We start from the raw sequence: 26,802 nt of genomic DNA, 5'->3' as shown, positions 1-26,802 counted from the left end.
CTTGTCCCTGTGGTACTCTGTTATTGATAGTAGGGGGTTTGATTTGGAGAGTCCCTATCGTGATATAATTGTTTGTCTTTAGTTTTCCAAGTTAGGATGTAGTTGGGTTGAGTTGTGCATTGTATACTCTTGTTTGGTAGTTAGAAAGTTCTAGAAACAATGTTTCGTGTCAACCAGAATTTTCCGTTTCTGTGTCAAACATCTATTTTGGAACGGAACTCCAATGTTCCAACATTTCTCATTTCTGACATTTTTTATAACCAGTTTGTTTATTAAAAAAAAAAAAAAGAACCAAGGGTACCAAATGGAAGATTCCGTTTTCTTGTTCCTGTAAAACGAAAAAATGCCTTTTTCGTTGAGCCCCGAGCTTGTGGTCTTCCTTTGAGTGTGGGTTCAATTGGATGAATCTGTCAAGTCAAGGTCAACGTACGTAGCAGCAAGGATGGTGCATCGCCTACAAATCGTCCTCAGAGAATTCCTAACGAGAGCAATATAACTTTACAACCCATTTTCCATTCAAAAGTCATTACCGTACTCCCAGCTCAATGGTCACCCAATTCAGAAATTTGCAACCATTGCAGCTACACTTATCATTAATGCAAAACAGAGATATGCAATCATTTATGCAGTTTGTAACCTATCTAACTAGAACTATTTGACCAAGCAGAGAAGATTCAAAGTACAGTTTTTATCAAAAGAAAAATCTCACCTGTCTTCTGCCAGTATCAGGATCTTTTAGCCCTCGTGACAAAATTGGGATAATCAATGGAAGTACTCTTTCACCAAGCTTCCTGACAAGCTCGCCCAGTGCTCGTCCAGCAACCTTACATAAGCAAAGAAAGAAAAATTAATAGTTATTAATAACTCAAATTAATACTCAGATTACACTGACTAAATAAACAAAGAGAACCTGCCGCCTTTCTGAGGATGATGATGCAAGAGAAGTAATGAGGGTACTCATCAAAACTGGCATTATCTCTTTGAGAGTCTTGGGAGTATTTGCTACTATAGTCTTCCATACATGCAAAGCAGCCTGAAAGATGAATTGAAGTAGATAAATTGGGAGCAGTAACAAGAACTCATAAGCAGATACTTGGCATTAGCTAAAAAAATAACTGTAGGCAATCCAGCGAAGTATTTAGTTGGTAATTAACATTCAAATACTAAAGATATTTAAGTGCCTTACCTGCCGTACGGATATGCTGACATCAGTCCGAACCATATATACAGCAGCAAGGACTTCATTACGCTTATCCCTTCCAAGTACCTCAATTATAGCACGACCATGTGCCTCAGTACTTGAACCTTCATCATCACTACCACCCTCAAGTATTGCCTTTCCAGAAGTTCCAGCAACCTGCATGAAACATAAGTGGAGCATAATCTACTCAAGAACCAGAAATCAATTGAAAGGTAGAACAACAGTATGACCGTGAAAAGCTTCTACCTTGAACAGTAGATCACCCAAAAGTTCAACAGAACTTTGCCTGATACGCCAGCTATCATTAAAAATACCTTCCTCCACAGTTGGAAGAAGAAGAGGTAAAGACCTGAGATGGCAATAACGAAGATAAGGCACAGAAGCATTAGTGAACAATAAAAGTGGATGTCAATAGAAATTCTCCATCAAATGAGTTTTCTAGTGCACAAACGTTGTTGCGTAATGCTCCACCAAAACATGTCCAGCACTAAGTGCCGCATCACGTACAGATTCATTTTCATCAGCAAGACCTGTAATAATATAACCTTAGATCTAAAACATATCAAATCTGGTTGCCAGTTGATAACAATGAAGAAGGCAGACTTACCATCTAAAATAGCAGGTAGTACCTGCTGCAGATAATTCTGGAATATGACACCCAATGACCTTGGGAAATACTACAAACAAATGCCCATCACAAGGTGAGAAAAATGTAAAGTAGAGAATACTAAACCATAATAACTTTCATAAATTCACCTTGAAAAGTGTTAAATAGCCATCACGAACAGATGCTTTTTGATGGGAGCAGTTCCTGATGATATCAGGAAGTAGGTGCTCAAAATACTCCTTACCAAGGGCAGCTAGAACCTGAAACCAGATACATTTCAGAAACCAGTAAAGTATAATATAATTGGGAAAACAAGGTCTTGCAAACCAAATAAATAAATAGATCTATCAATTACAACGTAGTTCTATAAAAAGGGTGTACCCAGTGCATGAAGCTCCTGCCACTGCAGGGTCTCGGGAGGATGATAATGTATGCAGCCTTACCCCCGCTTCGCGGAGAAGCTGTTTTCTGACTCGAAACCATGACCCCTTTGTCACAGTTGGGCAACCTTACCGTTGCACCAAGGTCTGCCCTCTCAACATAGTTCTATCTTTGAACAGCAACATAGGAATACGAATATCATAACCTTTTTTCTTCTTAAGCGCAGTTAAGAAGAGTTCAAGTATGCCATCTCCAAATTCTGATTGCTTGTATGACCATCAATATTAGAAATAATAGAAAACACCACTAATACATTTAAATGACTTAAATGGGATTATCTGATTAGAAATAAGCTTTGGATGGGTTATATATATGTTGGACCTTTAGTTCCATGTGTTTTCTTTGTAATGGGTCACTATAATTGTTAAGTTTGTCTCGAATTCTTGACCCGTTTTGAAGATTGACCCGATCCGACATATTTTGGTGGCGACCCGAATGGGAATTTTTCTGAGATCTGTGATGGAAGCAGAGGGCTTGGGCCTATCCATCATTGATCTCGTATGGGGGTGCGGGGGCTACGCCCCCGCGGTATGGTTCGACCGGATCGACCGCGACCCAATGGGTCGACCCACGTTTTTTGGAATATATATAATGTACTGTTGCTTGTTGAGAAAGTCATTGTATTCTAGGGTTTTCACGAAGCTAGGGTTTCAGGGCGAGTTCTTCCTCGCCGATGCTAGGGTGTAATCTTTCTTCTGCATAGTGAATCATCTTCTTCTTCGCCCGAGGACGTAGCACACCACCCTGGTGTGTGAACCTCGTTAAATCTCTGTGTCGTACGGATCTATTATCTCTCTTTATTTGTGTTTCTTGGTGTTTGATCTAACAATAATGGACCTGTCATACGGGTTTAGGCTAGGCATATGGGACTAATTAAGTTAATGTGTTTCTTTTACTCGCAATTAAGTGTTTTAATTAGGCTGGATTGGGAGTATCTAAGTCTAATCCTGTTTTGAGTCTGTTTTCTTTATTATTTTAGTCTCCTAGTCTAATCCTGTTTTGACCTAATTTCTGAACCTTAGATCCGTCCTCGGAAATTACTTAAATACCCCTATCGATTATTGTTTGTTAACCATACATGAGTTGTTTTTTAATCACGTCTGACCTTCACTATTTACATCTGGTTCTCATCATTACTGTTTCATTCTATTTCCAGAATTTGCTTGCAGGTCAATTGCTCACTTACCCTTCTCTTTATCATCTGAATTATCCTTTGATTTATAGATCTATACATTGGCTACTGTTTTGATCCTTTCAAATACAGTACTACATTAACCACACACCCTACCCCAAAACCATAAAGATATAAGGTAAAAAATCCCAAACTGCATTTCAAGATTCTTTGCTGAATGGGTTCCACTTTTGAAAGATCTTTTAGGCTCAGAAAAATGGATGATGATTTATTAGCTGGGACAGTACAGCATTTAATGGAGAAAAAGATTCAACGTCAGAAGCAGTTCAGATCATAGTTGTCAAAGTGCCTCCTAGGCATCCAGGGGGATCAACCTGGACTGAGGCCTTAGTCGCCCAGGCGTTGCCTTGAATTTTTACCATCCACCATCGCCTTGGGTTGCCTTACGCATTGACATCCATGGTTCAGATCTTAATGGTCCAGCAACCAAAAACTGATAGTTTACTAGAGAAACATATTAGATCCTTGATTTGTTCAAACACCCTGTGAAGAGATCCCCCAACCCAGCCAAAGGAAATAGATACATATATATATATATATATAGAGAGAGAGAGAGAGAAAGAGAGAGAATCAAAAAAGAAAAGGAACCAAGAATCGTTAAGTATAGCGAAACTTGCAAACTACAGCTTCCGTTATCTAGTTTGCAAATCTATTTCCTACATTTCTCACTCATCAAGATATCCTAACATATTTATGATATGTCCAAACTGACATCTACTGTTAAATTATTTAGCCCATTAGTAGACAAATACAGAGCTTTAACATTCAGAACAACCAAATGGATCATAATCATGTGAGACATCTCGAAAACAAGTGTCCCAAAGGCTTTTTCCCTTGCAAAAATCCATTAGAAAATGGGATGCATGGTGCATAAAACCATTCACAAGAGCATTGAAATGAAGCACTACATTTCCCACCCTTTTAGCTAGCTGAATTCAAAGTAAAAGCATCAATACATAAAGAATTGTCCAATACCCAACAGTTTGGATTATCAAAGTAAAGCATGACCTATGAAATCATCCCACCACAATAACAATTGCTTTCATTCATTCAATCACATAAATGAAATTTCAACAAAAATTAGGAAAGAGATTAAGGCAAAAAGGTTTTTTTTTCTTTTTTTTTTTTTTTTTTTTTTTTTAGGGGGGGAGAGAACTAACCTCACTCAATCCTTGGGCAGCCCCAAAGCGTTCAACATTACTATTGTCAGATTTTAGTGTCTCTAATAACCATGGAACAAGATCTGGGAAATTTTCTTCTCCCATTCCTTTAATAAGAGATCCCAGGGCCCTGGCTGCAACAGATCTAACCTCAGGAATAGGATCAACAAGAACCTGTTTCAAAAGGAATCAAACATAGCCACGCCCGTTAAAAATAACTTCCTGACAACAAAAGCGGAAGGTCAGAACAGAAAAATCCTAATGTACCTTTTTGACTTCCGGAAGAAGTAATCCTATGTAAGGGATCATGTCCTTAGGCTCCGTAACTAATGAGCACATATTTCCAGCTATCTGAGCAGCTTTCTTTTTAGTCTCAGCACTCCTCTCCCTTAATCCTCGATGGACTATGGGAACCAATAATGCCAATGAAGGTGCATCAATAGAATTAATAAAAGTAGTCTGCAACCAACACAAACCACCATGAGAAAATAAATAAATGGGAACTTAATCTTCTTTTCCCAATAATAAATTGGTATTGATCAATGAATAATAATTATAACGATAAGATGTAAGAAGCCATAGATACATGTATCATAATCTTACTTGAAGGAGAATATCAAGAGAGTGTTTTGTATAGTCATTGGGATCCATAAGAGCCATCAAAAGGGTTGGAACAAGAGATGAGATCTCTGGATTCTTTATCACACTCCCAACCTAGGGAAGAGAGAGAGCAGTGCACCATTAAGCAAAAAAAATAAAAAATAAAAAATAAAAAATATTGCTGAAAGATCACCTGCTGAAGGGCCATTTGACCAGCTGACTGGACTTTGGGATGTGTATCTGTCAAAACCTGATAGAAAAGGAAATAATTTCCTTAACAATGATAATTGAGATGCTTTCCAAAGAATGAAAGAAAGGGGGGGGGGGGGGGGGGGGGAAACAAAAACCAAAACCACATAAAGAATGGTTACAAACCTCTGTAAGCTTGGGCACAATCTTAGGAAGACATTGAGACAGCTGTTGAGGGGCACAATAGGCCATAGCACCGAGTAGTTGAACACTACTTTGCTTTGTTCGCCAAGCTTTATCTTCTAGACCCTGAGTAAAGAAAAAATTATGTATTAATCAAAAAAAAAACCTTCTAACATAGGTACTGTGTCAGCTTATTGTTGCAGAGCTTAATTTCTGAAACTGGACTGCATTATAATGCAAAAAGATTTCATTGCTTAGGAAATTCTATTGATGAAATTGAAAATCATGTTGATCTGATCTGATTGAGTTTGATTAAGGTACCAATTGACCGACCAGACTTCAGATTAAGATTGGGGGAAATCATTGTGCCCAAAACCTACAGGCTTTTACACAGTACTTGTGTCTATTTTTTTTATTACTCGATCAAAAAGTTTATAGTATGTAACTTTAGTAACAATAGGATTGAAACTGAGGCGGTGAAAATTTTTGTAACAATAGGATTGAAAGTGGAACAGTGAAAAGGAGAAACCACAAAAAGAAAATTTAAGTACCTAGGTTCAATCATAAATAAAGGAGAAACAGAGGAGGATATTGTACAAAGAATTAGAATAGGGTGGGTGAAGTGGAGGGGTGTGTCCGGATTTTTGTGTGATTGAAAAATTCTTTTAATGACGAGACGACCAATAATCCTATTGTTATAACTTAGACAACCAATAATAATGTACGAAGCAGAACATTAGGCAGTGAAGAAACCACATATAAACAAACTTAGTGCCTGTTTGATAACGTTTCAAGAAACGCGTTTCTGCCGTTTCTGAACAAAAAGCGTTCACTTGTTTTCAGAAATAGAAATTGAAATTTCTACCTATTTATGGTTCAAGAAACGACCTCACCGTTTCTGGAAACGACTCATGGCCATTCTTTTCGCTGGTTACTATCGACTTTCAGAAACATGACTATCAAACACCTTCAATTCTGTTTATGTTTCTAGAAGCGGAAATTTATGTTTCTGCCGTTTCTTGAAACAAAAATGGCAAAAACGTTATCAAACGGGCCCTTAGTCTAGCTGAAACGAGAATGCTAACATGGATGAGTAGCAAGGTAGAAAAGATAAAATAAGGAATAAAGAAATTAGAGCTGATATAGGAATAGCTCTAATACATGATAAGTTGCAAGAAATTTCTTTGAGCTGGCATGAACATGACCAACAGAGGCCTTTGAATCTCCAACACGGAGGGGTGATCTGATTCAGATTGAAGGAACTAAAAGTAAAAGAAAGTACAACGAGACAAGTGCATTTTATTGATTATATATAAAGGTTGGCTTTCTTGCATTGATGGGTGTTCTTGGAAAACCCAGGAAAAGCTGGCGCAGGAGGAATTTTCAGGGATAGTAGTGCTCACGCTGTCTTTTCCTTTGGAGCTGTCCTTGGTGTGACTACAAATACTGAAACAGAGTTTCATGCTCCATTGTTGGGGTTGGAGAAGGCTAGAGATTTGCAAATCTCTAAGCTCCAGATCGTGTGTGATTCATCAGCAATTGTGGTTATGGTATTGAAGGGAGTAATCCCATGGTTTCCATGGCAACAATGGTTAGCTCTTCAAAGTTTCCTGCCAGACATTAAGTTGAAAATCTCCCGCTGTTATCGGGAAGCAAATCTGGTTGCGGACTTCCTTTCCAAGTCTATGGAAAATTTTGAATCTTCGGGCACTCTGGTTTCATGGCCTTCTGCTATCCAATGGAATTAAGTGTGGATGCTCAAGGAAGTCCAAGATTTCGAGTGTGCTAACTTGTTATATCGCCCTCTTTCCTTTCACTGCTTGCTAGCCTTTCCCCTGCTAATGGCCATGCTGAAGGTGGAGAATTGGACAAGTTGATTTTGTCTATTTTTTTCTGCATTTTGCAGTCTGTTGTGTAGCACTTTTCATTATCGTTTTTAATATACATGATCCTTTAGCAGAAAAATAACTGTATCGTATTGGTACCTTAAAGATTGATGCATATCAGTTAGTATCGGCGAATACGGAAGGATAATTAATACATAACAACAACCACTGCACATGCGCGCACGCACACACACAAACACGCAAATAGGAATGAGGGGGCACAACAAGTAGGTAAAACAACATAATAATATGTATAGCTCAGGACAAGTATAGCTTTGAATAGAGCTGATTGAAAAAATAAAAAAAAGATCTATGCAGCCAATCCCATCTAGTTAGGGATAAGACTAAGTCAAATTGAGTTGAGTTGTACTCAATCAAATCACCAAGGTCACTAACTTTTCGTTGGAATCAAAAGACAAATAATACATAGGATTGTGAGAAAGGGTTCTTAAAAAAAAATTCCAAGAAGAACTACCACCACACCAAAACCCCACAAAAAGCACAGAAGACCCGGACCACAACCAGGTGATAACTCCTGAAACTTCACCTGCAAACAAACACCTCCAAAACAAGCAACAACAACAGAATAAAAGAAGAGGACTAAAGAAAAGAAACCAAAGAAAATTCAAAACATAGGGTACTTCAAGCAGTCTGGATAAGCGACAAAAAAAAATAATAATAATAACAAGAAAGAATAAAAGGAGAACATAACGAACAATGGGGCAAAAATAAACTCACACCTACAAATGACTAAGATACCCCTCAAAATAAGACAGCCCAGCAACAGCATTATTCAGGCAATGCCACTTCTAAATTTTTACGCCAAAACCAGAACCAGAGAAGCATACTTATCAACTGTGTGAATACAAGGTAACCTCCCTACATCCTCAATTCTGACTAAATATTGTAATGCAAATCTAAAATGAAATAAAAAATATATTTAAGTGTAAACACACATAATTTAAAAAAAAAACTAAGTACACATATTTAAAACAAAAAAATAAGGAGCCTGTGAACCAGAATGAACGCATTACTGAATGAAATAACATAAATATTGAAAAACAAAGGACCTTTAGGAGTGATGGAAGGACAAGCTTCACCCCCAAACCACTAAGTTGAGACATCATAGCACGGGCAGCACATTCAGCAGCTTCACGAACAGCAACAACTTGATCGGAAAACGAAACCAAAAGCAAGGGGAGCATTTGAATTACATATCTGGAAAAAAGAAAAAGGGGAGCCGGGTGGGGTAAATAATGAGACAATAAGAAGAAAAAAAATGCAAGAAAAAGTGTTCATTATTCAAGCAAAAGAGAGTTTTTAACATACGGTTCAAACAATCTACCAAGCTTTTCACACAGGCACTCAAATCCAAGAAGAGCCCCTTCACGAGATTTTGCAGAATTCCTGTAATCAAAATGAATCCAAATTTAAGAACAAGATCAAAGAGAAAAGACAGTTATAATTTAGTCAGGTAGGTCAAATGCCAATACAGTTCCCTACTTTAAGACCAAGTCCGAATCCTAGAAGGCAATCAAGTCACCTGGACGCCTATACTAGAAATGAGTAAGTTAGAAGAACAAATCATGAATCATCAAACAATGTGGAACCATCTCAAGCTTTAAAATAATGGTGTTTCATCTCTGAAGCTCCAAATTCAACAACTCAAGGAAGATCTTGCATGCATGGAGTAACAAAATTGATTTTTTTCTTTGATTGTCATTAATATAGCATTTTCTTCCACTTCCATTTAGGTGTCATTTGAAATATTATTCAGCTAACAACCAAAGAAGACTGTGATTGTGAGTTATAACCAATTAACTGGTAAGGTATCAGCCTGCGACAGGATTTCTATTTAGTAAGTTTAATTTAATCCTCAGTTGTCAAAGTGTCGCCTAAGCGGCTTATTTTCGAACCTAGGTGTTCCACCACCTTAGTGTATTGAATGCCTTGATTTTTTTTATCTTGTTATATAAGATTAAATGCCTTATTTAATGTTTTGATTGGGTTTGTGTCGAATGTTCATATGCAGTAGGATGCATAGGATCTTGCCTTTGGATGAAAAGAAAAGAAAAAATTTTAAAAACAAAAACAGAAGGAATAAAGCGAGAAGAAGATTTCATCATGGGATGAAGGAACCCTTCCCTACTACTTGCTTCCTTGGTCAGTTGGTTATTTTACCTAAATTATTTCAATTTAATATAATGGTGAAAATTAAACACAAAGGGATAAGGAAATGAGAAAATATAGTTCAGCTGGTGGGTGATGTCTTCGTTTCACGGCCACCTAACTCCTCATCTCCTCCACTTCACTACCTTTACGATTCGTGTGTGTTTTAACAATGTTATTGGTTAGTGGTGGACAGTTGTGTCCATGAATTTTAACACATGGTTTTATGTCCCTTTGGGTTTGAGAACTCGTGACGAACTGTATCCATCTTTTAAAATCATTCATGCACGCTTAAGTCGCCTAAGCTCTTAGGAAGGCCCTCCAAAACCTTGAGTCTCCTAGCGCTTTGACAACTATGATTTTATCAGAATTCTTAGGATGGACTCCAATCTTCATTTTGTACATTCAGTTGTTGAGGCATTAAGTACAACAAATATGAGTCATTAAGTTTTACTTAAAGTCATTTTGGAGTTTTAGTTGAATTAGAATCTAAGGGCAATGAATGTTATATGCGAAATATGAATTATAGGGAGCATATAAATATATTGCGGCATCATAGATATATACAAAAGGTTGGTGAGTTGAAAATTAAAGAAGCCTTAAGAAAGATGAAAGTACGCAAGACACCAGGCCTAGATGAGGTCTCAAAAGAAGTGTGGAAGAGCCTAGGAGTATATGGGATATATTAGTGAACCAATTTGTTTGAACATAACGAAAATGCCAGATGAATGGAGGAGAAGCATTATAGTTTTGATTTACCAAAATAAATGTGATATTCATAATAGAGACTTACAATGCTTTATTTATTTCCAAAATAAAGGTCTCAGTGAAACTAATGACTCATACTATGAAATTATGGAAGAAGGCTATTGAAGCCTGTCTGAGAAGAGAGACTCACATCTAGGTGAACCAATTTGGCCTTATGCTAGGTAGATCCATGATAGAAGTCATTTATCTGCTGAGGAGTCTCATAGAAAGATATAGAGCTGGCAAGAAGGATCTTCATATGGTCTTTATTGACCTAGAAAAAGTCTATGACGGAATCCTTAGAGATTTAATCCGCCATATTCTTGTGAAGAGAGGGGTGTCGAGTAAATATGTGGAAGTAACTAAAGATATGTATGAGGGCGTGGTGACTAGTACTAGATATGTGGAATGTCAAGGTAATGAATTCCCAATTACGATTGGGTTTCATAAAGGATCAACCATAAGCCCTTATTGTTTGTGCCTATCATAGATGATTTAACCAAAAGCATTCAAGACAAGGTCCTGTGGTGTATGCTCTTCGCCAATGATATCGTTTTGGTGGATGAGACAAAAGAAGGGAGTAATGCTAAATTAAAGCTATGGAGATGAACCTTGAAAACAAGAGGTTTTAAGATTAGTAGATCAAAGATAGTCAAACTATGATGGACAATGATATGGAGAAACTTGAGGGGGGAGTGAGAGAAAAAGATACAGCAAAGTGATTATTTTAGATATCTAGGTCAACCATAAATAAAGGTGACATAGAGGATGATGTTTAATAGAAGATTAAAGTGGGACGGATGAAGTGGAGAGGTGCGACCGGAGTGTTGTGTGACCGACGTAATCCTTTAAACATGGAAAATTCTATAGGATTGTTGTGCACCTAGCTATGATGTATGGGGCGTAATGTTGGATAGTTAAGAAGTGTCATATAGAGAAGCTATGTGTAGCAAAGGTGAGGATGTTAAGATTGATGTGTACCAAAACTAGGAACGATAAAGTAAGAAATGAACATATTAGAGCCATAGTTGTCAAGGTGACGCTTTGGCTTCCAAGCGGTTTGCCTGGGTCCTAAGCGCCTGCCGCCTTATTACACTGCATGTTGCCTCATATTTTTGGACTTATTTATGCCAAATATCATTTAAGTAAATGTTTACTTAAGATATTATTCATCAATAAGCAAATATCCCACTATTTGAATTCAATAAAAATAGTTTAAAAATTAAATTCTAAAAGGATAAAAAGTTAAACCCACCCCCCAGTCCAAGAACAAAAATTGGATTTCCGGTTGCAGGGGGATTTTCAACTTTCAAATGTCAGGGTTTTTCTCAATTCTGAAAATTTTATAAATCTTATCATAGTAAAACATTACAAAAACCAAAAGTCCGGTAAAATAATATTTTGCTTTGATATCTTTAAAAATTAGTTATATTCAGGCAATTTAAACAGCATACGTGCATTTTAAAATAAGTTTGACCGGAACATAACTTTGTCATTACAACTCATATTTAAGTAATATTAGACTTGTTGGAAAGATAGTATCGTGCTATACCTAATAAAAAAAGTCTCATGTAAAAATAAAATCATTTGACCAGTAAAACTTATTATAGAAAAAAAAAAAAACATTCTTCTAATGTCATTTTTTATCATTTAATGTGACTTAGTGTTGATCTTTGATGATTTGATGTGGTTTAATGTTGATTTTTTATGATACAAGATATATGTAACATACTAAATAATGGTAAAAAAAAAAAAAAGGTGAAGATAAGAAATAACACTCGGTCGCCTTGTTCGCCTAAAGGTCGGCGCCTTGTCGCCTAAGCACTTAGGCAACCCTCCAACGCCTTAGTTCGCCTTGGCACCATGCCACCTATGATTAGAACTGATTTGGGAGTTGCCCCAATCAATGACAAACTCAAAAAAAGTCGTTTGAGGTGGTATGGCCATGTTCAACAAAGGCAAGGGGACGCCACAGTAAGGAATGATCTGATTCTTATTGAATGAGCTAAAAGAACGGTGGGAATGCCTAAAATAACTATAGGAAAAGTAGTAAGGAATGACACACATAGTCTAGGTCATGTCCAAAGTATGACCTCAAATAACCGATTGGAGGGCAAGGTTCCATGTAGCCGACCCCATTTAGCTAAGTTTTTTTCTTACTTGCTGGTTTGAGCCTATTTCGTTTTATTTTCTTTTCTCCTATTTTGTTTTGCCCTCAGATTTTTCCCTATTTTGTTATGCATGGATCTATGTAGTGACCCCGTTAAGTTGTAATAAGGTTAAGTTTGTTGTTGTATAAATATAAGTTGTGGGTTACATTTTAATTCAGTGCTTGGCCTATGAAATAAAGAATATTGGTTTCTGAAGAAATTAGTTGGCTCATGGATGAAGTCAAGCGTTTTTGCTGTTATATGCCATTATATGCTTCTGAAAACTGACTATACAAATTTGTTGTCTCTTGAATCTTTAAGTGCTATATGGAACGGAATCTTCGAAGATGAACTTCCAACTCTAGATCCTATGACAAGATTTGGAAAGCCATCTTTTTTTATGTTAGCTCTAAACTTGGTTCCCTTCCCCTTGGTAATATAAGGGATACCCCAAGCAACAGGCTTATTGGTGTATCCTGGGGTCTTCCCAATACCATCATCCTTTCCCCACCTCACCCCCTTGATTGTTTCATGCCCCCTTTCCGTGGGCTTGTTCCTTCCCCTTAGGTTTGTGGTTGTCCTTGCCCCCCTCCCTTGGGTTTGTTCCCCTTTTTGCTCGGCTGATTGTTAGCCTCCCCCCCCCACCTTCTTCTCCTCCCCTTGTATATTTTCTTTTCGTTTGGTATTGAATTATTCATTCACCCAAAAAATAAACAAATAAAGGAAATCCCGTTTTCACTCCTACCGATATATTAGCCCTATTAAAGTAGCATATTATAATAAAAACCCATTGGAACAAAGGCCCAACACATATAAAACCCAACCCAAGGTTTATTTCCATTAAAATAAACCAGCTTTTGTGTTTTATGTCTGCATCAGATGGCCTGTTAAATCCGTCACTGGAAACGGGGGATTTTGGGGAACCTTCACGTGTTTTCCCTGCACTGGCCCATTCAGACCGACTCAACTAGCAGAAATTTTACAGCTAATACTAGAGCAAAGTCATTGGGTGCAAAGTCTCCTCTCATTATTAGCTTAGTATTGGTACAATTAAGTGAACTTTTTCCTAGTATTTTCGCTAGAATAGGTTTGAAGGGATTTCTAACATCGTAAAGTACAAAAACCAGCTAACCTTGAAATCAAATTTAGCCATACACAAAATCAAGTATTCATGATTGAACAGAATATACCAAGACTAAAGTTTTATTAGCCACTTAAATGTAAGTGTACAAAGCCAAGACATATACACTGTGCTTATTACACAATTTTTAAGCTGGTCCTTAAAAAATGGACATACCTGTCTTCCAGACCTTCTTGTAATACAATCACAATTCCATATTTCTTTATGCAAGATATTCCAAATCCTTTGACCACCCCAGCAAGTCCAAATGCAGCCCCACGTCGTTCCCCATACTTATCACTATGCATCAATTGATTCAGCAGCCGAGAAATCAGTGCCTGAGCATCTTCCTGATGCAACACAATATAAAAAAGGTTAAAAAAGGGTAACCCTCAAACATTAATAAAACAATTATTTAGTCATAATAATACAAAGCTCAGTGGTAAGTGCCACATCCCCCAAAGATGATACGAAGCAGAAACCGCAATCCTCAATACTGAAGCACTACTCGCCTACCACATATCCAAGTAACTGGAGAACAATAATGCAACAATTTTCAAGTAATCAAGCAGCATTGGAGCTGCAATAGTGTAGCGGTACTGTAGTATCGACAATGAATGGTAGGGATTCAAACAGCCTCATACAATGGTAAACAAGTGTCTGTGTGCCAAATTCCATTATATGTTACTAACATGTCTATACCCATCCCTACGATATACTTGTTTGATCATTAGAGGGGCCAAAGATAAGGGGACCACTCCTTCCTAGTAGTCTCCACTCTCCATAGGACCAAACCTTTTTTTTTTCTGAAATCAAGGCAAATTTAGGTAGTGAGATTGCCCAAGATTCCCAAAAATGGTACACTCCTGTGGAGACTAATTAGAGTGGTCTCCTTGGCAATCCCCCCAACCCACAGAGAGAGAGAGAGAGAGAGAGAATGGCCATTTCACCGCACAACGACAACACCCCCTCTCCCAACATACATAGACCAACCTCCATCCACTTGCCACAATAAAGGGAGAAAAAAACACACAAAACAAAGATAAAGAAATAGCTCCTATAAGCCCCCCCCCCTTCCATAGATACTTTTCTTCCTCAACAATCAACTTCTTACTGTGTTGTTACTCTTTCTCCAGTCATCAAGATCAATTTCACAGTGCACCCAAACAGATCCATAGATTTCTAGCCTAGTAAGGAAAGTAATCCAATGATCCTCAATCCTTACCCCCTGCTAAAGTGATAATCACTAACTAGTCTCCACATTCAAGGCTTTTGAAAACAACTTCTCCACTAAAGATACATTTGCAGAGAACACCCTTCCCAGCTCAAGAAACCTGTCCATAAGAGGTGATTTCAGAGCTTTGATTTCTACGAGTGATGTCATTCTTCTTCATGAGTAGATCTCGTGAATTGACAACAAAAATATGTAATAATTAGTATTTTGATTCTCAATACTCCTTAGTCCACTTCCCACAAGAAAGAAATGCATGGGTATTAGAGACTGCCAAACTCTAAGGACTTAGGGTGCGAACGGAAAACGGATGAATCTTTCCCGCTTTCATCCATGACAACCAAAGGGGTGATAGAAAACAGATAATTTTTAAAGCGTTCATTCTCTGTTAGAAGCTGACTGAGGACCTGATCACATTTCTTCACTGCAATTCTGTCAAGAAGCTTCCTAGGGGTGATATTGAGATTGAGTTTGTTTCTTAATCAGGACGTATGGGATGCACTACAAGTCTAATACTCTTGACTCTTTGAGAAGTGTGTTCCCTCTTCTAACTCCTAGAGCTAGCCTAGGCATCTAGGCAGTTTGTCTAGGGTCTAGGCGATTGTCACCTTAGTGCATTGGCTGTCGCCTTGCAACAAGACTTTGGTCCGGCACTTATTTATGCCAAATATCAATTAAATAAATGTTTTTATATTTTTATTTCATTCATGTTTTTTATATTTCTTATATCATTTACTTAAGATATTATTCATAAATGAGCAAATACCCTCCTATTTGATTCCAATAAAAAATAGTTTCAAAATAAAATTCCAAAAGAATAAACAGACAACCCCTAATCCAAGAACAAAAACTAGATTTTCGTTGTAGGGGTGATTGTCAACTTTCATAAATCTTATCATGGTAAACATTGCTGAAAACAAAAACTACAGTAAAATAATCTTCTGTTTTAAAATCCATAAAATTATTTTCATTCAAGCGATTTTAACAGCATTCACGGCACTTTAAACTAAGTTTGACCAAAACACATCTCTGCCATTACAACTCAGAATTAAGACTCTTAGACTTGTTGGAAAGCTGATTTTGTGCTCTACTTTATACAAAAAGTCTCATGAAAAATAAAATCGTTTGACCAGTCAAACTCATTAGAGAGCACGGACAATTCTCTAAGGCACCGTTTGACAACGTTCCGTTTCTTCCGTTTCAGCGTTTTCTTGTTCCTAGAAATAGAGAAACAACCTAAAAAGCGTTTGATAAAGTTGTTCTTTTTCACCCGTTTCTAGAAACATAAATCAAAATTTATGCCTATTTACAATTCTATAAACGAAACAAGTCAGACTTGTTTTGACATTTCTAGAAACGAATTTGAGAGAAGGAAAAAAAAAAAGGCTATGGTGCCCGATAAATCTCTCAACTACTTAAACCTAAAACGAGGCAACCGAACCCTCTCTCCCTTTTGGGCATCCGATGATACTATTGGGTTTTTTAGTGGCATTATGTTTACAAAAAACGTTTCGAGAAACAGATTTATCAAACACCAAAAAATCCGTTTTTCTTTCCGGAAACGTGAAAATCCATTTCTGCTGTTTCTAGATACAAAAACAGCCGAAACGTTATCAAAAGGTGCCTAAATGTTGTTTTTTAATGATTGATGTGACTTAATGTTGATTTTTTATGACTTGATGTGGCTTTAGTGTTGAATTTTTACGATATAAGGTAGATATAGCATACTAAATAATGTTAGAAAAGATAGTAAATAAAAAATAACACTTGATCGCCTAAGCAATTAGGCTCCCCTCCACCACCTTGGGTCGCTTTGGCACCTTGACAATTATGCTCTGAAGTTGAACATATCTATTGCTGACACCAACCCCCCCCCCCTCACAAAAAGGAAAAAAGATAAAAGGTTGAGAGAATTCAAACATAATATCATATCACAATTCAAAAGGAAGAAACAGAACTCAACACAATTTTGAGAACCAGCAAACAAAATTAAAATCAAAACCACTGTCAGGGAAAATAAAGACATACTTCCTTGGAATGCATCAATGGGGACAAGCAGGACGAGACTGCCCGTTGAACTGCCTCTGATGGAGTGTTTAAGACTTCCAACAACTTTTCCACAACAACATGAATTTTAGGGTCATCCTGCACCAAAAAATAACAGAAATTTTGTTCTCTTAAGTCAGCAACTCAAAATACTTTCATCTTGAAAAAATCAAAATATTAAATTTCACCACCTTATCCAAATGCTTTGCTAGAGCTCCTGTGAAAATAACAACTCCCTCACGTACTAAATCATACTTTTCTTCATCAGATGCCTGTAAATCATCATCCAAGGAGACAAAAAAAAAACTGGGAAATTAGAGTAATGCTGATGTGCAAGCACTTGCCTTAATATACTAAAATGTACCAGTACATCAAAAATAATTTATACATTTTGAATTAGCAAAAAAATAAGAAATAAATTAGAATGGAAGGGTCGGAAAAATGCAAGAGGGCGCCAAACCAAGGCAAATACTCCAAAACCAACCACAACCAGAATCCCCCAAACACACCCCCGTAGCCAAAACACAAGCACCAAGCTAAACAAACCACCCCCACTAGCAATCAAAGCACCTACACCCACACACAAGCACATCCACTAGAGAATGGGGGGAAAAGGCACCCAAAAACAAATCCCAAGGACACCTGAAGATATCCACTCATCCACCGGCCTAAGGCCCTAAACACCCATATTCAGAATATAAATCAAAGACCATGATTCATTCACAAATGAATATAGATCCAAGAAATAGTAAGGCTCATGTAAAAACTTTGGGTGTGAAAATATACCTTTTTATTCAAGTAGTTCTCAAAAATAGGAAATAGCAAAGAAACATTTTCTCTTCCATGCTTATCAATGATCAAAATACCAGCATCAATCATTCTCGCTCGAACATCAGTATTAGGATCAGCCTGCAATAGAGGATATCATCAACCAACCGCTTATTTCTGAAACAATCCAATATATCATCAAGGGGATTACTAGACCTTAATAACAGCAGGGATCCCATTTCTGACAGAAAAAGTACAGAATTCAAATTATAATCATCAAAGCATAAAATGAATAATTTGCACACTAGAAAGAAGAAAAACGCAAAAGAATAAGCAATCAGGGATCCGATTGGTGTACAATGAATATTCAGAAGACAGCAAAAGATGTACTGAATGAAGCCTCAGTCATTTGATATAGAGCATTGGCACTTAACTACCAAATTATATAGAAAACAGTGGCCGAAGTCGGTCTAACAGGAAAAGACTTGGCCATGAGCTAGGTACCATTTGATAACACTCTACGAGAATGCTTCTGGTGTTCTTCTATTCTGTGGAAATGCAAATAGAAAAGAAATACGTTTGGCATGTCCGGTTCATTTTTGTATTCCCACGGAATGAACCAATGAAAAAGAGTAAGTTTATAATAGATTGCAAGAACACCAAAAAGGTGTTTTGTTTGTTCTTTTAACAAATTGAAAGAACAAGGGCAAGGCCTACTCTAATTTCATTCCCCAAAAAAAACGACCCAAAACTAGTCTCCTCCCCTTCTCAACAGGAATGAAGCTCACACCCCTCCCTGGTTAACACTAGCTCGAACCTGCAACGCCCTTCGATTTTCATCATTCTCACAGCATGGTTTTACGGATAGGTGAACAAAGGTTTAGGGTTTTGGAAGGGACAACGCAAAGGAGGAATCCTACGAATATCTCTCTCCTTCCTCTCTCTCTCTCATTCATCTTCAGAGCAGTTACGATACTTCAACATCGTCCACGGTTTCATCCTCATGAGCAGAGACGATTGTTTTTAGAGCAGGTACACACATCTTTCCTTTTTCTTTCTCATTCTTCTCTCCCATCTTTGTGTACCCCAATTTTTTCACCTGCTACAGGTATGGATACAGTAGCGATGTTTATGTGCAAACTGCTCTTGTCGATTTGTATTCGAAGTTGGGTGATATGGAGACTGCACAGAGAGTGTTCGATGCTATGTCTGAGAGAAATGTCGTTTCATGGAGCTCATATAGCTGTACAGCCTGATGAGAAGACTTTGGCCAGTGTTTTATCTGCTTGTTCTCAGTTGGGGGATTTGAGATACGGACCTTGGATTGAGGCCTTTATAAAGAAACTTGGAATCAAACTGGAAGATCATTTGCTTACAGCCTTAATTGACTTGTATGCAAAATGTGGTAACATAGACAGGGTATATGAGCTTTTTTGTGGCTTGAGAAATAGGGATCTGGCTGCTTATTGTGCAATGATTTTGGGCTGTGGCATCAATGGAAAAGCTTTGGATGCAATAAATTTTTTGAAGAGATGATAAATGCCAACACCCATCCCAACTCAATGACCTTCACGGGGGTTTTAACTTTTAACTGCCTATAACCATGGTTTGGTTGAAAATGGTTGCCAATGGTTCACTTCCATGATGGGTGAGTATGGGATGCTACCCTCGGCTGATCACCATGGAATCATGGTTGATCTTCTCGATCGGGCTGGATAGGTGGAAGGGGTACTATGAACTGATAAAATGTATGGCCATGCAGCCTCATGCGGGGGTTTGGGGAGCATTGCTTCTTGCTTGCCTGTTACATTCCAATGTTGAGCTTGGGGAGATTGCAGCTAAACATTGCTTTGAGTTGGAGCCTGATACAAGTGGATACTATTCTCTCTTAGCTAATCTACATGCTTCTGTTGATAGGTGGGATGATGCCAAGTGATTGAGAAAGGTGATGGAGGAGAACGGAATGACCGAAATTCCTGGATGTAGCAGGATGGAATTAACTTGACTTCCTATATTGGTAATAGACATTCCCTTTAACATTACATTCATGATATTGCTTAAATCAGGAACAGGAAGATGGGGATGTTGCTGGTACTTCTACAACAATTCATTAGAGTAGTCAACGTTCACGAGGAAGATAGATGAGTGAGCTAAGGATACGAATTGCAAATCAGATGGCAGTAGATAAGGGTTTACACCCCGATTTGATTGTTTAAGTACTAAAATTTCAAAACACCTAATTCCAGTCATGGTTTTTATTTTGTAATTCCTATAAACTTGAATGAGAAACTTCCTTTGTTTAAGTTAAAGTTGACCATAATGGCATGAATGTAATTATTGAATTTATTATTCAGAAGTGAGAGGGGTCATTGCTTGGAGCAATGGCAAAGGGCTCTTTCCGCCTGCGCAGTGGTGCAGGTTCGAGTCCTGGGAACCAGCCTCTCCATAAAGGAGGTAAGGTTGTCTACCTATATACCCTCCCAGAACCCTACTTCAGTGCGGGAAGCCTTTGTGCACTGGGTAACGGCCTTTTTTTTTTTTTTTTTTTTTTAGAAGTGAATTTATATAGTGTCTGGCAAATGTTGTTACTGTTATTTTCCTATTCTAAGGACATTTCTAGAACAGTTTTACCAAACATTGTTTCTATTCCACCAGAGTGTTCACAGCATGGAATCGAAAATGAACACTTCTGTAAAAGAACTCTCTCCAGGAATAGAAGTGTCATCAAACGGATCCTTAGATCTTCCCCAGATTGATTTTCTCAGCTCAGATCAGCTTAGACTAAATCATTTTCCTTCTCCCAACATTCCCAATCTGAATAAAGCATTAGAATTCAGTTTTGAAGTTGCAGTTGCAACTCCTAGCAGAACTAGGCGTTCCGCCCTTTGGAAAATCAATTCGATGTATTATTCTACTTTCAGTCATTTTCCTAGTGTGTAAAGGTTTATTGAACAGTAGTTTAGATATAATCAGAGTACAATCAGCTTATTTTGATTTGAGTCATACTTAGAATAGGATTGCTTGCATATTTCAGGACTATCTAAAGGATCCAAAACAGGGCCACTAGTACTCTACATGACTTTATTCAATTCAGTCCATCTTCTCTTCAGTTTCCGCTCTTCGTTTCAGCTCTTTCTGAGTTTTCAGTTTAGAAAATTCTGCTGCGTGTGTTGCTTCTCTGTTATAGCATTGTTTCAAATAAGGTAAATATGCACATTGTGAAGTTGCATGTCATTAACCAGAAGTAATCCAAAAAATGTTATCGAAGGAACCCATCATTACGTTTATTTTGTCATTCCAGACTAGATACAATGATGCATTGCAAATCAGGATGCACATGCAGTAATTGTAGAGCCACTTCATCTGAGGCCTCATATGGCATATTGTGCCTTTAATTTAGTTACAAAAAAAAAAACTAATAACTCGACCAAAAAAAAAAAAAATTTGTTTAGAGACCTGTGGTACAAGTGTCAAAGCAAAGATTTCCACAGATCTCTTTTTTTTCTTTTTTGGGGCGAGCTTGTGATTCAAAAGTTCTGTAGATCTTGCTACAAAAGGTAAGTTCAATTAATTTCCGTTATTACTGAGTAAAGAAGAGGAGGAAATGGCCAAAAATATAGATCTAAGTGCATTCATGTCTGATTCAAAAGAAGGGTTTAAGAAACACGGATAACAGGAATCGGGGTCAGCCGATTCTGCCAAATTCTATTCGATTCCTGATTGTTTAAACCATGGTTAGAACTGGGTTGATGCCTTGGGGCATAGATTGATTCTACTCAATTCCTGTTTTATGGGTTTTTCAGTTCACTAAATATTATTGTGTGGTAGTTTAAGTCTTCTTTCTATTTTCTGTTAATTGTTAAAGCCAACCACACAATCAAATAATCATACATTTTCCACCATTAAGACATTAACCTGCCTCAAACCATAATTGAATTACTATCATAGCTTTCTCCACAAACCGAAAAAACTCCCATTCAACCACCATCACGACAGGAAAGAAATAGATATCAAGGCTGTTGAAGCAAACAAATAGAAGAATTATTTAAGACAAATTTTATTACAAGGAAGCACTTGTAATTCACTACATGGGTAGAATGGCTGGTCAACATCAAGCTGACAAATGAAACAAATGTAAACTTTGTTTCAATGGTTTCGACCTTATAGTATGGACATCAAAACCAGGGATGACTAGAGCAACAATCATAGGAGAGGAGAACCAATAAGGTGGCCCATGAGGTGGATTCCTCACAGAGAATTGGACGACCTGTCATGACTAATTGGCAACCAAGTGGAAGGAAAATACATCGTCAGTTCTCCGCCAACAGTCAAAAATCATTTTTGAAGCATTTAGTGCTACAACAAAGTAATGCTTACCAATGCTCGTGATATGAGGAATGTCATTACAACAGGAAGATCCTTTGTTCTGAGCACATCAGCAGCAGAATGTAATGCCAGCACTATTCCTTGTCTCCCTAGCCAACCAGCATCCACATTGTCCTCCCCAGAACCAACATCACGGATATACAAAGAAAATAACGTAGAGAGAGTTTCCTATATATTTCACCAAATAATGAGAATATCACAAGCTGGTTGATTAAAATAAAAGATTAATAATAAGAAAGATACATACCTGGATTGCATCTGGTTTTTCATCCAAGGCAGATGCAATTGCCTCCCCAGCTGCTAACCTGACGTTATAGTTCACATGTGAAAGTGCACTGAAAAGCCCTAAATAATCAGTACCAAGATCATGCCCATAACGGTCCCATATATCCTCTGCTGCTTCTGCAACAGACTGGAGAACATATGATATCAATGTCACCATTTTACAAAGTGAGAGAATTTCAAAAGCAGTAAAACAAAATGAATGGCATATAAACGAAACAAGTTACTGCTGATTTTATTCCAATAAAAGCCTGAAAAGTAAGACAAATAACCTTCTGAGAAAACCTAATAATAATATGCCCCCCAAGGATGGGAGTTATTTGGAACAAAAATAAACTTCACCGGTCAAGTATTCAGTACAGAATCAAAAGGGATAAGAGAAGTTGATAGAAGGATTAGACAAGCTCAACTGATTTGCATGAAATCAATAGACGACCTCAACAACTGCAACCTCTTAATATTGTTATATACCAACCACAAAATTGTCAACTAGGAGGAAAAAGATGATTGGTGGAACAGAAGGGAAACCAAACTCATTTACAGTATTGATGCAGATACAGTTGCACTTACCTGGTTGGACCAGCATGACCGGCTATGGAAGGCTAGGGCCAAGAAGAACCAGTCCAGCCCAGGTTTTTGGTCCAAAAGGGGCTGGCAGTAGTTTAGTTTATTAATATGTCTTTTATTTTATCATATTTTTTTTGGGATAGAATACGTAAGAGAAGTAGGAGTCAGTTTCAGTGTAAGAATCTAAGTAGGAGTCTTAGTATTTTTTTTTTTTTTTTGGTGAATAAATAATTCATTACCAAAGGAGAAGAAAATATATACAGCCCCTAAGAAGGGGAGGGAGAGAAGGAGAAGGGGAAGACTCAGTGAGAGACCGGGCTCTTGATCACAGATCTAGGAAGCTCCCAGGAATCCACAATGTGAGAGTTTCTAGGGGAAGGGGGACAAGAGGGTGAAACTTTTGAGACCTTGGCTTTGACATCAAAGAAGATGGAGTGCCAAATCTTTCCAATAGGCCGAGAGTTGGATGTCCATTTTCTAAGGTTCCTTTCCGTCCAAATTTGGTTAATGGCTGCGCAGAATGCAAGCTTGCCCACAGTATCACAGATGGTCTTCCCATGGAAAGTCATATCCATCCAGATCCACTCCCGATGAAAGGGGAGGATTCTTCTGTTGGCCGGCCAGCACTTGGATAGGACTAAAGCCCAAATAGAGGAGGAGACAGGGCAAGCAAAGAAAAGATGCTCAATGTCTTCCGGATCAGAGCCACAGAGATAGCAAGTGGGGGAGCAGGGATCCTTCTCTGAGATAGGAAAGCTTGCGTGGGTAGGCAATTCATGAAAGCTCTCCAAGCTGTGAAACTTTGTCTAGGGATATGATGCTTGAACCAGATGAGCCTGAGCCAAGGGGTTGGGGAGCCCTGAACACAGACAAATTCCCAAGCTGCTTTGGCTGAAAAGGATCCGTTTGGTGAAGGAGTCCAAAGAAGGGAGTCTCTTCTCGGAATGCCAATTGAAGGAAGGCAGGGAATTCCAGATATTAGTGAACAATGGAGCGGAAGGAGCCGGAGGGGACCATGTTCCTGAGGAAATGATATCAGCTACCTTGGTGAGCCTAGGCAGACCCGAGTTACAGATACATCTAGCACTAAGAATACTGAAGAGGAGACCCACTGAGTGCCAGGGGTCGAGCCAGAGGAAGGTGGAAGAGCCATCACCAATCCGGGCTGAAATAGCTCTAGAGGCAATAGTTCTAAGGGAGAGCATCTTGCGCCACACCCAGGAGGCATCAGAGGGAATGCGCACAGACCAGGAGTCTTGCTTGAGAATGTTGGAGTACACCCAATTCACCCAAATGCTTTTCCTTTTGGAGACCACTTTCCAGATCAATTTGAGGGCTCCCGCATTGTTCACATCGTTGATCCTTCTCAACCCCAACCCTCCTTCCTTCTTTGGGAGACAAACCGCTGTCGAACTAAGAGGCCGAAGAAACCTGGAGGATTCACACCCTTTCCAAAGGAAGGCAGCAAAGACAGATTCCAACTTTGAAGAAATGGACTTTCGCAGTCCATAGATCCCCGACCAGTAAATATAGGAGCCTTTATATACTTGCATACACTCATTGTTGAGATAAGGTGAATTTATTTGAATGAAATTAGTTTGATTTGTGCTTGTGAGCTTGTGCGTCCCCCCCCCCTTCTATTCTAATTTTCCTTCTTCCCTAAGGCCCTCCATCAATTTGGTATTAAAACCGAAGATCCCCATCCCTTCCCCTCCATATATCTTCTTACCTTCCCATTCTCAATTTAAGTTCCTGCCATGACTGAGAACAGGAAAAAAAAAAGCCATGGCTCACGCACCCCATCCCTTCAATCCTACTGAAATCCACAGGGCAACCCCTCCGGCCTCTGTTTTTGCTTTCCCCTTCGATCAAAACCCTTCTTCTAGGGTTCCATATTGTAAAAAAAAAAGAAAAACAAAAGAAGAGTTATTTACCATTCTGCCATTGCACTTTAAACCTCCTTCATTTACTATTTGGCCATCATATTTGAGTGTAATCTTGCCTATCTCCACCATGGTAGCCAATAGTGAATTTGTTCAACAGTTGAACCGCTATAAAGGAGAAACTAATGCAAAAATTGAAACGCTCACTACCGTTTTCACATCCCTTAAGACAATGATAGAATCCATGCAAGTTACTCTGGGATCCATGCAAGTTTCTATGGGATCCATGTAAACTTCTATTGATCTTTTGGTGACAACAGATAGAGGAAAGAGTCTCATTCAATCTAGGGATTCTTTCAACACCACTCCACAGGATCCGTCACTACCACTACCACTACCACTACCACCACCACCACTGCCACCACATCATACACCACCACTACACCATACACTGCCACCACCACCTCCACCACCATATGGAACTGGTAGATATGATGATGGAGCAAAAGGAGCAACAAAAAGAGCAGCAAAAATTGGATGTCCTTGATTTTTATGGAGACAACAATCTAGAATTGTACCTTGACTAGATGCACAGTTTAGAAACATTCTTTAGATGGTACGGGTTGACAGAGGCCCGAAAGATCCTACTAGCAGAGGCCAAACTAAAAGGCATAGTCCGAGTCTGGTGGACCAAGCAACAGACAACAGAACCAAACCTGAGGCATTAGTTTAGTGACTACTTGGGCTGAAATGCATGAAGTCATGAACCGAAGAGTCTTGCCTTCTGATTACAAGCAACGCATGCATCTCAGGTTTGCACAGCTAAAACAGGAAAATTTGACCATTGAAGTATGTTGCTTGATTTTATTATTTGACCACTCATTCTGATTTTGAGTGGGATGAAGAAGTATTGGCAGTACAATTCTGCAATGGGTTGCACACTCAACTTAGTGCTGCCCTTGCATCTAGCCGACTGCCTACAATGGAAGAAGCCGTACAAGTAGCATATCAGGTTGAAGAAAGTCTGAAACGCCCATACAATCGGAGGCCATTTACAAATGCTTTTCCTAGAGGTCCTAGTTCTATTCAGCCACAGTCATCTCCACAAGAAAAGTCAATCAGTAGACCACGGGCTAGTGCATCTATGGAATCTTCACGAGCCAACCGGGCATATTCTCCACCTCGAAGCGATTCAAGCATGTCATCTTCACGGCCTAATCATCCATACTCCTCACCTCAGTGTGGTTATAATAAGAACTCAGTATTTCCAAAAGAGGCTATTCAATGTTTCCAATGCAAGTGGTACGGGCATCGAGCTAATCAATGTCCTAACCGGTTGTTAGCATACATCGACAAGGACAATTTATACCCTATGTACCAAAAGAGCAATCGAAAACATGAACAGTAAATCTTAGAGGCTGAATGTGATCGTGAGCCTAATGAGATTAATGATGGTGACAGTGATGGTGAGCCTCAACCGTTCTATGCGATTCGCCCTCTTTTGATTATACAAAAGATTCCCGAGGAGGACGATTGGTGCCGTCACAGTATCCTTCAGACCAGGGTGCGATGCAATGATAGCTTGTGTAATATGGTGATCGACCCCGGCAGTTGTACCAATGTTGTTGCTAAAGATGTTATTCACAAGTTGGGTCTAAAAACCGAGCTTCATCCGAACCCCTACAAAGTTGGTTGGGTGAATAACAATAATCTGAAAATTAATAAAAGGTGTTTGCTCACGTATTCCATTTGTAGACTAATTGATCAGGTTCAAAGTGATGTTCTCCCTCTAAAAGTCTGTCACATTCTCTGGGGTGGCCATGGTTATTCGACAAGAAATCCAAGCATGGTGGATATGAGAATACATACTCTTTTCAGCATAGTGGCCTTGAGATGAAGTTCCTTCCAGCAAAGGATCTTCCCCCTCTCTAACTCAAGAGGATAGCTGGTACTTTTCTCCTCAGGCGCATCGACTTTAACGGCATTCTTGGACC

At 38.5% G+C, this 26,802-nt stretch overlaps 1 protein-coding gene across 1 annotated transcript in view; it reads right to left on the bottom strand.

The window, feature by feature from the left end:
- LOC122064930 (protein ILITYHIA) overlaps positions 1-26,802 on the bottom strand; it is a 90,530-nt gene that overhangs the window by 17,267 nt on the left and 46,461 nt on the right. Inside the window, exons 23-42 of the mRNA XM_042628716.1 lie at positions 22,324-22,488; positions 22,068-22,244; positions 17,709-17,831; positions 17,114-17,194; positions 16,905-17,021; positions 13,823-13,995; positions 8,789-8,866; positions 8,530-8,677; positions 5,577-5,699; positions 5,395-5,451; positions 5,205-5,315; positions 4,869-5,060; positions 4,602-4,775; positions 1,958-2,068; positions 1,809-1,878; positions 1,653-1,731; positions 1,448-1,550; positions 1,187-1,357; positions 911-1,033; positions 710-823 (exon numbers count right to left, since the gene is read on the bottom strand). Of these exons, the coding sequence (XP_042484650.1) occupies positions 710-823; positions 911-1,033; positions 1,187-1,357; positions 1,448-1,550; positions 1,653-1,731; positions 1,809-1,878; positions 1,958-2,068; positions 4,602-4,775; positions 4,869-5,060; positions 5,205-5,315; positions 5,395-5,451; positions 5,577-5,699; positions 8,530-8,677; positions 8,789-8,866; positions 13,823-13,995; positions 16,905-17,021; positions 17,114-17,194; positions 17,709-17,831; positions 22,068-22,244; positions 22,324-22,488 (2,490 nt within the window). The remainder of the gene's footprint in view (positions 1-709; positions 824-910; positions 1,034-1,186; positions 1,358-1,447; positions 1,551-1,652; positions 1,732-1,808; positions 1,879-1,957; positions 2,069-4,601; positions 4,776-4,868; positions 5,061-5,204; positions 5,316-5,394; positions 5,452-5,576; positions 5,700-8,529; positions 8,678-8,788; positions 8,867-13,822; positions 13,996-16,904; positions 17,022-17,113; positions 17,195-17,708; positions 17,832-22,067; positions 22,245-22,323; positions 22,489-26,802) is intronic.

This window comes from Macadamia integrifolia, unplaced genomic scaffold (assembly GCF_013358625.1).
Source record: "Macadamia integrifolia cultivar HAES 741 unplaced genomic scaffold, SCU_Mint_v3 scaffold1827, whole genome shotgun sequence".
Classification (NCBI taxonomy): Eukaryota; Viridiplantae; Streptophyta; class Magnoliopsida; order Proteales; family Proteaceae; genus Macadamia; species Macadamia integrifolia.
This window is presented reverse-complemented; position numbering and strand designations above follow the sequence as displayed.